Genomic DNA, 12701 nt, shown 5'->3' on the forward strand with positions numbered 1-12701 from the left:
CAAAAATGGGGATGTTACAAAGGTTGTAAGTGTGAAAAATGGTCATAAGTCACTTTTTTCAGTGCTGTTGTAACTTTAAACGCTCACTAAATGAACTGTTGTAAGTGGAGGACTACCTGTATACAATATGATAATGCAATAATTACAGTGATTTGAGTCCACTGTGTTCTCACCCCGAATTTTATAAGCACAAACATTTACAGACCCAATTTTCACAATCAGGAAGTCTGAAGTCTGAATGCAAATCTGTTATCTTGAGTTTACAACTTGAGATTGCAGGTGAAAGCTCTAATGTTGGAAACCAGAAATTATTTATTTATTATTAAATTTATATACTGCCCATCTCAATATTCAAAGCGGCTTACAATATTAGAATGTAAACAATGGATACCCTAAACATGCTGCACGTATATTTCTTGGATGGTGTATACCTGCAATCTGAAGTGATAATTCTAATTTGGCATCTTTGCAATTTTATAAAAACAGGCTTATGAAGCTAACAAACATAACTGAAAGAGACCCAGTATTTAATAAACCCAGTGTCTATTTTCAAATAATAATTAACTTCAGAAAACAGTAAATTCTTGCATCTTTATTCTTCCCCACACTTGCAAGAAATTGACATTTGTGTAAAGAAAAAGAAAAAAAATCAGCAAAAATTCAGATAGGATTGTTTTAAAAGTATTTTGAGCACAAGAAATGAAAAGGGGAAAAAAAGCAATGCATGTTTGTATTCAGTATATCCAAACTAAGTCCTTAGAAAGTAGAGTGCGCCCTCTGCAGTATCACTGTCAGTTCCACCACTTCCCAGTTGGATGACAACTAATGAGATGGTAGGAGACTGGATCTGACAGAAAATCCATGCTTCATTGAGTAAGGGGATATTTCCATTACTTCTGAATAAGACTCTGGTGTGCCCCCTGCTCAAGAAGCTGTTGTTCAATCCAATTGTTTTGAGCAACTTTTGATGTGTCTGCAAGTAACAGGTTCATTCCAAAGTATCCGAGAAGGCTACTTTTTCAACATTAAAATACTATTTTATTTAATTAATTAATTAATTAAATTTATATCAAAGTATAAAATATCAGCCTTAACAGTGGTCAGGAATGGGAGACACATATGATGATTCTCTCAAACTTCCTAAAGTGCCAAGAGAATACATAAAGCAGATTGAACAATTTAATTCAGGCGTCAAATACTGTATAAAAATATGCTACTTTCCTTAGCCTAATATTCTGTAATCTCTACAGCTACAATAATAATTAACAAAAATTGTGTGACATCAAAAAAATGTCAAGATAAAACTGAAATGCATTCAGGAGCCACAGATAACATGTCAGATAACTAAGTCTAATTACTTACCTCTTTCTTGATATGCATTTTTCCCAATGTTAGATGGATGTTATTCAATCATCAAGATTTTAAAGCATTCTGTTGCAATAAAATAACACACTTGACTTATACACATTACCTGGCAATGTATCGCTTCCCCATGTACTGAAATTGATGCAAGCATACTCTGAAAGAAGATAGTAAGAATTATTAAAGACGTTATCTTCAAATATTAAATGCTAGCCATATACTGTAATAAGAATGCTTCATTGAGTAAGGGGCTGATGGAAGGAATCAGGTCCAAAAATGAGATACATTTCATTTGGTCTTCATCAGAACTTTCCTTATTTTTATCATTATTATTTAAGGATGACTGAATGGATGAATTGACTATTTTAGGTTTCTGAATTAAGACTTTTTATACTCTTGCAAGATTTCCTATAGACACTAGAATTGTAATGAGCTTAGTGATTACTAACTAAAATATTAATAATATTAAGCTTCAATAAAATGTTCAAGATCCTTTATACCTACATAAAAGTACAATAAAAAGAGGTGTTGGCCTAAATGAAATTACAGGGGATCAGCAAAATGAATTTCAAATTGAATTTCAGAAGGACATAGGCTAAAGGAGATTTATCATGGAAGCGTAATGGAAAACCTCAAAAGATAAGATCAAAATGACAATACAGTAGCTCAGAGTAGAGCGCAAAGAAGTCACCCTGATTTAATTTAGTTAGTTCTGGTGAACTATCCACAAACTGTGCTAACATTAGAGCCAAAATAAGGGATAGATCATATGCTATCTCTTGAATTTGAGATTACCTCCCCATATAGATACTTTTATAACTGAAATGTTTATGATATTACAACATCATATACAATATTTAGAGAGCCAGTTTGGTATAGTAGTTAAGGTATTGGGCTAGAAACCAGAGACTGTGAGTTCTAGTCCCACCTTAGGCACAAAGATAGTTGGGTAACCTTGGGCCAGTCACTCACTCTCAGCCCTAGGAAGGAGGTAATGGTAAATCATTTCTGAAAAACCTTGCCAAGAAAACTGTAGGGACTTTTCCAGGCAGTCTTCAAGAATAGGACACTAATTAACAGAAATAGAAATAGCATTTAAGACTTATCTACCACACTTATCTATCACAGTGCTTTTACAGCCCTCTCTAAGCAGTCTACAGAGTCAAGATATTGCCCCCAACAATCTGGGTCTTCATTTTACTGACATCGGAAGGATGGAAGGTTGAGTCAATCTTGAGCCAGTGAGACTTGCAGTCAGTAGAATTAGCCTGCAATACTGCATTCTAACCACGACGCCACCAAAAAAATACAATGTTTATCTTGAAATTTACATATAAGATTTAGATTGTGCTGCTAATAGGGTAACTATATGGTATTTTAAACTTACTCCGAAATAGTAAAAAAATCCATAAGTTCTGATGTTGAGGCCTTGTTCCAATACGTAAACAAAGCATCTACAAAGTACAAGAAAATTAAACTGTAATTAGAGCAATTATTTTTAGATTTAAGGAGCTAAAAAGAAGCTGTAATTCTGCTACACAATGTGAATCCTCCATTAAAAGTACTTACTGATCAATTTTGAGTATGTTTGAGACTGAGCAGAATTTATTACTGATTGACCAAGATCACCAGTACTCAGACAGTTTTAGACTTGAAGCTGACAATAATATGAAGTTAAATAAATCAGTTTCTGAGTGCTGGTGGTTTTGATCAATCAGTAATAAATTATTATTAAATTATTCAAAGTACCATAGAGTGAATATTCATGGCGTAATTATCTTTATACTTATGTAGGAATACATATAAGTAGTGTTGGAGATTTTATGGAACATAGTTATAATAGTGACAGAACTGTTAATTTTGATCCTGAGAATAATTTAAATTAAATTACCATGGGGATTATAATCTGTGGACGTCCCATGGATATCCTTGAATCTGATTACCCTCAGCAACAGAACTCAAGTAGAATAATGGAGAGCAACCACTGATGCAAACTGATGCTATCCTAAATGAATAGGCTTAACCCATACTTTATGCACAGTAGATGTGCTACTAAATTTACAGGGACGAGCTGAGGAGTTTAACGGTTATCTATACGATAAAATCGTTCAGCTTTGGGATAGTTTGGACCAAGATTGTGATGATCCGACCGAGATGACTGAGACACGTCTTGTTGAGGTTATTTGGGATGAGTTTGATTCTGTGGCTCCCGAGGACGTGGACAGGTTGCTGGGGAGGTTGCATGCAACTACATGTTTACTGGACCCGTGTCCTTCCTGGCTAGTGCTGGCTACTCAGGAAGTGACACGAGGCTGGCTCCAGGGGATTATAAATGCTTCTTTGGTGGAAGGGGTTTTCCCCGCCGCCTTGAAAGAGGCGGTGGTGAGACCTCTCCTTAAGAAGCCTTCCCTGGACCCAGCTATTTTGGGGAATTACCGTCCAGTCTCCAACCTTCGCTTTGTGGTGAAGGTTGTAGAGAGTGTGGTTGCATGGCAACTTCCCCGGCACCTGGATGAAGCTGTCTATCTAGACCCGTTCCAGTCCGGCTTCCGACCCGGTTATAGCACGGAGACGGCTTTGGTCGCGTTGGTGGATGACCTCTGGAGGGCCAGGGACAGGGGTTGCTCCTCTGCCCTGGTCCTATTAGATCTCTCAGCGGCTTTTGATACCATCGACCATGGTATCCTGCTGCGCCGGTTGGAGGGATTGGGAGTGGAAGGCACCGTTTTTCAGTGGTTTATTTATTTATTTATTTATTAAATTTTTATACCGCCCTTCTCCCGAAGGACTCAGGGCGGTGTACAGCCAGCGATAAAACAAAATATATACAATTAAAACAACATTTAAAACAAAGCAAATTATAAAGGCCGATAAATTAAAATTTAGATTTTAAAATTTTAAAATATTAATAAACCCCAAATTTAAAATTCTACATTATTATGCCAGTCCCGCTTGAATAAATAGGTGTGTTTTAAGCTCACGATGGAAGGTCCGAAGATCAGGCACTTGACGTAGGCCGGGGGAAGTTCATTCCAGAGAGTCGCTGCCCCCACAGAGAAGGCCCTACTCCTGGGGGCCGCCAGCCGACACTGTTTGGCGGATGGCACCCTGAGAAGACCCTCTCTGTGAGAGCGTACGGGTTGGTGGGAGGCAAAGGGTAACAGCAGGCGGTCCCGTAAGTACCCGGGTCCTAAGCCATGGAGCGCTTTAAAGGTGGTAACCAAAATCTTGAAGCGCAAGATTTTCTCCTCCTATCTCTCTGACCGGTCGCAGACAGTGTTGAGAGGGGGACAGAGGTCGTCCGCGAGGCACCTCACTTGTGGGGTGCCTCAGGGGTCGATTCTCTTGCCTACCCTGTTCAACATTTATATGAAGCCGCTGGGTGAGGTCATCAGTGGTTTCGGGGTGAGTTACCATCTGTACGCTGATGATACTCAGCTGTACTTCTCCACCCCGGACCACCCCAACGAAGCGGTCGAAGTGCTGTCCCAGTGCCTGGAAGCCGTATGGGTCTGGATGGGGAGAAACAGACTCAGGCTCAATCCCTCCAAGATGGAGTGGCTGTGGATGCCGGCACCCCGGTACAGTCAGCTGCAGCCGCAGCTGACTGTTGGGGGCGAGTTAGTGGCCCCAAAGGAGGTGGTTCGCAACTTGGGTGTCCTCCTCGATGGACGGCTGTCCTTTGATCAACATCTGGCGGCCATCTCCAGGAGGGCTTTTTACCAAGTTTGCTTGGTCCACCAGTTGCGTCCCTTCCTTGACCGGGATGCCTTATGCACAGTCACTCACGCTCTGGTCACGTCTCGGTTGGATTACTGCAATGCTCTCTATATGGGGCTGCCCTTGAGGGGCACCCGGAGGCTACAGTTAGTCCAGAATGCGGCTGCGCGAGTAGTAACGGGAGCCGCTCGCGGCTCCCATGTAACATCGCTGCTGCGTAGTCTGCACTGGCTTCCTGTGGTCTTTCTGGTGCGCTTCAAGATTCTGGTTACCACCTTTAAAGCGCTCCATGGCTTAGGACCTGGGTACTTACGAGACCGCCTGCTGTTACCATATGCCTCCCACCGACCCGTACGCTCTCACAGAGAAGGTCTCCTCAGGGTGCCGTCCGCCAAACAGTGTCGGCTGGTGGCCCCCAGGAGTAGGGCCTTCTCTGTTGGAGCATCGACGCTCTGGAATGAACTTCCCCCTGGCCTACGTCAAGTGCCGGATCTTCGGACCTTCCGTCGTGAGCTAAAAACGTATTTATTTATTCAAGCAGGACTGGCATAATGGTTTTAATAGTTTTAATTTTAAACTGGGGTTTTTATTGGGTTTTTAAAAATCTTTTATAATTTTAAATTTAAACTTTTAATTATCAGCCTTTTGTAATTTGCTAGGTTTTAATTGTTGGTTTTAATTGTATATGTATTGTGTTTTATCTTTGGCTGTATCCTGAGTCCTTCGGGAGAAGGGCGGTATAAAAATTTAATAAATAAATAATAATAATAATAATAACTTTGGAATCTGACAAATGTCAGGACAATTTCAGAATCTTCACATTTTGGTCCTGAGGAATTAGTCACTCCAAATCTTCAAATTCTGCACTGCAATTGATCTGGAAGTAACTGGTACCAAAAATGAGGTTTAAACAGTACCAAAGAAATAAGTTAAAAAATTGAGATAATATGAGAAACTTAGCACTGGGCATGTGCAGAGTTATAAGGGAGTGGATCCTTTCTTGCCCCAAACATCTAATACACAATTATCCAAAAGGTTACTCCAAATGTATTATGAAAATTTAAGTTTCCTTTACCATCTGTCATGCTTTTTAAAACATGAAGGAAGCACATCAGTAAACTCCTTATCTCAGCTTGATCAAGTTTATCACAACGAACAACAGAACTTCCTGAAATGCAAGCCTGCTGGTTCTGAAAAACAAGGCATTTAAGTATTAACATAAAAAAATAATGCAAGCATCCCAATCTCTCAAAAAGAAGACACAACTATATTCTAACACTCATATCAGAACAGTACAGATGGTTACAAAATTCAGCATACTAAAAAATTGGACAAAACTGAATGTTATGTTTACATGTTTTCTACATCAAACTTCCTTAACTATGGTATTTATAATGATATAAATATGTGACTGTATTTAAATAATATGAGCAAGCTTTTCTGGGTCATTTCCTACATTTGCAAGGCTGGAAGCATCCATCTATCAGCCTTTGGATGCTCTTTCAAATAAAATTCCAGATTTTTAATATTACTTTCATATTTGTTTTATTAATTTGTTAAAGCAATTTTTCTTTCTCCACAATCCTGTAGAGCTGAGAAAGACGGACTGGCAGAAAGTCACCCAATAAAGATGGACTTGAACCAGGACATCCCAATTCCTAATTCACCACTTTAACCATTGCCCTTCTAAAAAAGTGCCTGCTTTAAAAATAGTCATGGAACTTTCTTCCCTACACTTTATAAAAGAATAACATAGTTGGAAGGGACCCTAGAGGTCTTCTAGTCCAACCAGTCAAGCAGGAGACCCTATACCATTCCAGTCAAGTGGCTGTCCAGTTTCTTCCTAAAAGCCTCCAGTGTTGAAGCACCCACCCACTGAAGGCAAGCCATTCCACTGGTTAACTGTTCTCACTGTTAGGACATTTCTCCTTAATTCTAGGATGATGCTACTCTCCTTGATTAGTTTCTATCTATTGCTTCTTGTCTTGCATTCAGAAATTTCTTTGGAAAATAGGTTGAGCCTCTCTTCTTTCTGGCAGCCCTTCAAATATTGGAACACTGCTGTCATTTCACCCCTGGTCCTTCTTTTTCCTGAACTAGACAAACCCAATTCCTGCAACCGGTCTTTATATGTTTAAGCCTCCATCCCCGTAATCATCTCTGTTGCTCTTTTCTGCACTCTTTTCAGAGTCTTTACATCCTTTTTATAATATGGTGATCCAAACTGGATGCAGTATTCCAATTGTGATCTAACTAAGGTTTTATAAGACAGTACTTTATGGTTTTATAATACCATACTTCACATGATCTTGATTCTAATCCTTTTGTTAATAGAATCAAGATCAACATAAATTCAAACTATACTTGAATAGAAAAGTCTTTCCCCAGTATAGCCTGGCCCCTTTTCAGCAAACATTTTAATTCCCTCCATATCTGTTTTGTACACCATTGCCACACCTCTTTTTCTGTGTATCTACTCTTGTCTTTCAGCATTTTTCTCTATCTCAAAGAATCAAGGCACGCAAGGAGAGAGTGATATATGTAAGAGGATGAGTGCCAATCTGATCCAAAGACTAACCAATCCCTATCGAGCTATAACTCAATGTTTATGTATTTCATATGTAAGACAAACATATGTAAGACAAAAGCTGTTGATTTTGAATTGCATATTTCAGTTGCAAAACCAGAAATATATACACACAAAATACCAGTCAGTGCAGGATGGAATTAGATATTATAAACAAAGCACAGCAAACACAAAGAACAGAAAGAATCCATCATAATTATTCACAAACATTGTAAGAAGTAAGATTTACTTCAGTAGGTAACTCAGAATATCTGACAGAGATGTTCATAACACTGTATAAAAACTTGCATCATGAAAGATAAAGAGAGTTTGACAAAATCCAGCTGAAGTACATATATGCTTCAATTAATATATTTAGAACAAAGTTTTTCAATCCTTCATTTGTCTCCCTCATGAATTTGGATTTATTTCAATTTGGATTATCTTTGATTTCAGTGATTATATTTTACTCTATCATTGGTCCACTATACTTATTTTTATTATGTTTTTGTTGATGTTGTATACTGTCCAGAATGTTGAGTGGGTTGGAGGAAAGTTTCATTATGTTTAAACAAATACATTAATTTTTCTTTTTATCTTGAGGATGAAATTATGCTTCTGAGGTAACCACACAGTCTCATTCCTCTATCCTGTAATCCCTTCCTACTATATTTGGTGTTGGAAGAAAACTCTGTTCTCTATCTTGCACCAACTGGAGAAATTTAACTTACCGTAAATATATCAACAGGTAAATTAAAAACACCAAAGAGGCTATAAGATCAGTTAGTAAAGCTGACTACCACTCTGAAAACTTATTAAATAAAAAACATTTTAAAAGTTGGAAAGTCTTAATACTATAGTCAATTGTTTCACATTAGAAATTAATCCATTAGCAAGAAGGGAGTAGGTTTAACGACAATTTTACTATTTGCTAGAAGCAGTTTTTAAAAGATTTAAAAATATAATTTTGTTTTATTTACATTTCTGTATACAATTTTGTTTTATTTACATTTCCATATACATACATATATATAGTGTTTTTTGTTGCTATCATTTTTTCTTTTTTTCTTCTTTTTGTTGCTATCATTAAGGGTTAAATTGCAACCCTTAAAAACCCAACTAGGACCATTATTTGTGTTGTAAATGTACCTTTGATGTATTTTTTTCTTTTCTTTTTTCTTTTTCTTTTATGTACACTGAGAGCATATGCACCAAAACAAATTCCTTGTGTGTCCAATCACACTTGGCCAATAAATTCTATTCTATTCTATTCTATTCTATTCTATTCTATTCTATTCTATTCTATTCTATTCTATATATATAGTGTTGTTTATTGATTATTTGAGCTAGTTTCTCTTTTAAAAATCTGCTTCAGTGATTTAGCAAAATTGTCAGGACTCACTGCACTCTTACAGTCAAACCAAGCAACCATCCAACCAATCACAAAAAAAAACCACCCAAATTCTACTTGTAATGGAAGAGTTGCATGACAATTTCTCTCTGGTAAGGACAGAGCTGTCAGTACTGAAAAATCCACCGTGACCCGTTTTTTCTTGGACGATAAATAGCGCTCTTCTACTCCACTTTTATACACTGCAGATGAAGAATGTCTCCTGAGAGGTTTTTCCCTCTGCCACAAGGCAGATCAAGGAGAAAATTGATTAAACCAATGTTTTCTTATACAGTCCTAATGCTAAAAGAAAAATGCCAATTAAAGGATAACTGTATATTGTACTATATCAACCAAATTATGCTTAGGCAATCAATCTGTAATATTTAATGACTAGATTTGTGCCACTGAAGACTTAATAAATATTTTATTAAAAAGTTAAAAATACTACGTTGACACTTTTTTAAAAACACATTGTTCTTCTTGCAAGGTTTTTAGAATTAAGACAGAAATATGCCACACACACAAACTAAAGGGATTGACTACAATATATTGTAAATGTGATATTTTCCCAACTGAAAATTTACTTAAATTTGTGTAAGACTGTGTAACTGTAGCATACACAGCATCTTATTTATGACAGAAACAAAACAGTTAGCCTTTCTCCTTGGCAGAAACTATTTATTTAATTATTTCAATCTAATTGGCCAACCCAGCTCAACATAATGACGTTATTTATTAAATTTAGATACTGCCCATCTCATTCACAGAGTGGCTTTGGGCATCTAACAGTGTTGAATGAAAATGTAAAAAAATGAGGGGGGCATCCCAACACGCATAGAAACAGCAGCTGAGTTAACAACAAACCTATCAGTCAGAAGTCAACATAATCAAGGTACAGGCTCAGCCATCCCTTCTGACTTCCCAATTTGATGACAAATCCTTGGTTGTATGAAAGGCTGACTCTCCTGACACTTGTAATAGAACAAGAAGACGCTGTATATTTTATTAATATGTACAAATGCATTAAAAGTTCATACCTTGTCTAGCGAATTGTTCTTTTCACCATGTTTTTCTGGGAGACTGTTTCCTGAGTCTGTACTTATAAGAGAACCTCTCGAATCTGCATTCCTCACATAATTAACATTAGGAGTGGAACAAGTATATGGGGGTGCTGAATAATGAAATGTACACAAAAGGGATGTGTTACAGTCTCAACTGATGAAGAAAAGTATTCAAGAGAAACAGAAATTCCAAAAAAATTTTTTCACAGTAACATATTTTCTACCAACTCTTGTACCCAATCTAGCAATACCCACATAAGATTTACTTCACTTAACATTTCCCTCAGCCATTCACCAAGTTAGGAATAAACAGTTGACCTGTACCTACTTCTATGTACGGTATGTTGAAATAGGGGTGAGGGGAGTATCAGGGTTAGGTGTGTATTTAATACTAATGATAAAAATGAATTACATTGGGATTAACAATGGAAGAAATAGAACCTCATAACGACACAGCTCCATTTTCAGTAATGGAAGTTATTGCTTCATTTTTACTTTTAGGATTTGAAATCAAATAGTCATATGTTCCATTTTCTCCTGCCAAATACTTGATTTCAATCTCATCATCAAGTGAAGAAGTAAATTAGCCTCCTAGAGCAGTGGTCACCAACTGGTGGTCCGTGGACCACTGGTGGTCCACAAGAACATTTTGGTGGTCCACAGAAAAATTATTTGCATTTTTTATATTGCACTAAATCAGGGGTCCTCAAACTACGTCCCCTGGGAGAGATACGTGAAATGAACGTTTGTGTTGTTGCAGAGAATCTCCCCCTTTGGGGTCTTCTTGTGTGGGTTGAAGGGAGCAAGAAATTCCGACTTGGGGTCTGCTTCAGCCTCCTGTTGTGGGGCTTCGAGCGAAGACTGGAGAGAAGTGCTGCTGGTGGCAAAGTACCAGAGGGCCTTGTTCCAGTGGGACAGCATCATGGCCTGGAACTGGCTGACCATCGCAGCCTGCTGAGCCTCCAGGCACTGGTACCTGGCCTTACACTCCCGCAGGTCTTCCCTCTGCTTGGAAAGCCTATGTATTGTATTCCTCAGTGAGGTGTTTCTGTTGAGCCTCCTTCTCAGTCAGATCCAATTTGAACCAAGCCAGCTGTTTTGCCAACTATTTCTTCTGGTGGCTGCTTAGCTCCAACAACTGCTTCCTAGTAGGGCCCTAAGGAGCCTGGATGGGGAGGGGAGGAGTGGCTGGGAGGGGAGGGCTGAGTAGAGGCTGGCGAGGCATCCCTCGACATGAATGACATTGAGTTGACCACGCCCACCCAGCCGATCATTAAGCAGATCATATTAGTGGTCCGTGGGATTTAAAATTATGAATTTAGTGATCCCTGAGGTCCGAAAGGTTGGTGACCCCTGTTCTAGAGAGTCAAATGTGGCCCTAGTCAAAAGCTTCACAGCAATATGAGAACTTAAGATGTCACATCCCAACTTCAGTCATTATAAATATTGATTTTGTTTCTCATAAGCATGTATGTTGCAAGTCACTAAAAACTATATTTAAAAGTTTCTGAATTCCGTATATGGTTACCAATGCCTGATATAGCACCAAACAAATCTTTCTGAAGGCTGGTGTCAAGGGCATTCACAGATTTTTGTGGAGTCATCAATGGATTTGCAGCTGGTAAATTAAGTGATTCATCCTTTGCACCCTGTTAAAAAATGCAAAACATTTTTTCATCCTTTGATATGGTTAATAGAGATATTTGCATACTGGGATATATGATGGTTTTATTTTTTTTAAAAAAATATGCTTACACTGCTAGAAGCATTGATAGGGAAGGGTGAAATATCCTTGACATCAATTCGATGAACATTTTCTATCAGTAGACCAAATATTGGGAGATACAAGGTAGCTATCCTTGCTTGATGACTCTGTAAAAGAATATTTAAGTTCATTATTAAACCAAAGTAAAAGCACATTAAATGTCCATAAATTTGATCAGATGTCTTCCAGTTTTAAATTGTTTATTTAGTTATAACCATCCGGGGTTTGATGTTTTGCACTGAGAATCTACATTAATGCATAGTTACCAGAGAAGGATTTTAAATTAGACTCACAGATGTATTCTCTCTCTGTGTTCCTTAATACCAGTAGCCAATCTGATTAAATGCTTTAAGAGGTCAACACATTTCCAATTCCTAACATCTGTGAGATTCAAGTAACTTGGAGTGCTGAAGTGATAGCATTTTCCAGATGCGGAAAAGAGAGTTGCTAATTGAATAAATGGCCTGAGGAAAAGCAGTACAAGAATCCTATCCACATTTAAATTTAAAGAGTACAGATAAAAGTGTGTTTAGTATTCTTCTAGAGCAAATCACAAGTTTAAAGTTTACTCAATTATTGGGTTACTTTCTAATAAATTTTATATTGTCTGTTCATAATGAATTCTTCTATAAGAATCCATAAATGTTAAAATTTCATGAGTAATTTGTGCTGTCATTTTATTATGTATTTATTTATTTATTAAATTTATTTAATTAATGATTAAATATGATTAAATAATAAATTTAATCACCACGGGATTACTTTAGGCAGCTTATAAAAGTAATAAAAAGGAAGAAAAGGAAAGGAGTGCAAACAGAAGTTTAAAAAACCCAA

At 37.5% G+C, this 12701-nt stretch overlaps 1 protein-coding gene across 4 annotated transcripts in view; it reads right to left on the minus strand.

Moving 5' to 3' along the window:
• DOCK9 (dedicator of cytokinesis 9) overlaps window positions 1–12701 on the minus strand; it is a 134570-nt gene that overhangs the window by 37789 nt on the left and 84080 nt on the right. For 3 of the 4 annotated variants that reach the window (XM_058184564.1, XM_058184565.1, XM_058184563.1), the window contains exons 32-37: window positions 11858–11974; window positions 11631–11751; window positions 10079–10212; window positions 6158–6272; window positions 2750–2816; window positions 1472–1519 (exon numbers count right to left, since the gene is read on the minus strand). In XM_058184564.1, coding sequence (XP_058040547.1) covers window positions 1472–1519; window positions 2750–2816; window positions 6158–6272; window positions 10079–10212; window positions 11631–11751; window positions 11858–11974 — 602 coding nt within the window. The remainder of the gene's footprint in view (window positions 1–1471; window positions 1520–2749; window positions 2817–6157; window positions 6273–10078; window positions 10213–11630; window positions 11752–11857; window positions 11975–12701) is intronic. The other variant, XM_058184561.1, reaches the window with a different exon arrangement.

Source organism: Ahaetulla prasina, chromosome 5 (genome assembly GCF_028640845.1).
Source record: "Ahaetulla prasina isolate Xishuangbanna chromosome 5, ASM2864084v1, whole genome shotgun sequence".
Classification (NCBI taxonomy): Eukaryota; Metazoa; Chordata; class Lepidosauria; order Squamata; family Colubridae; genus Ahaetulla; species Ahaetulla prasina.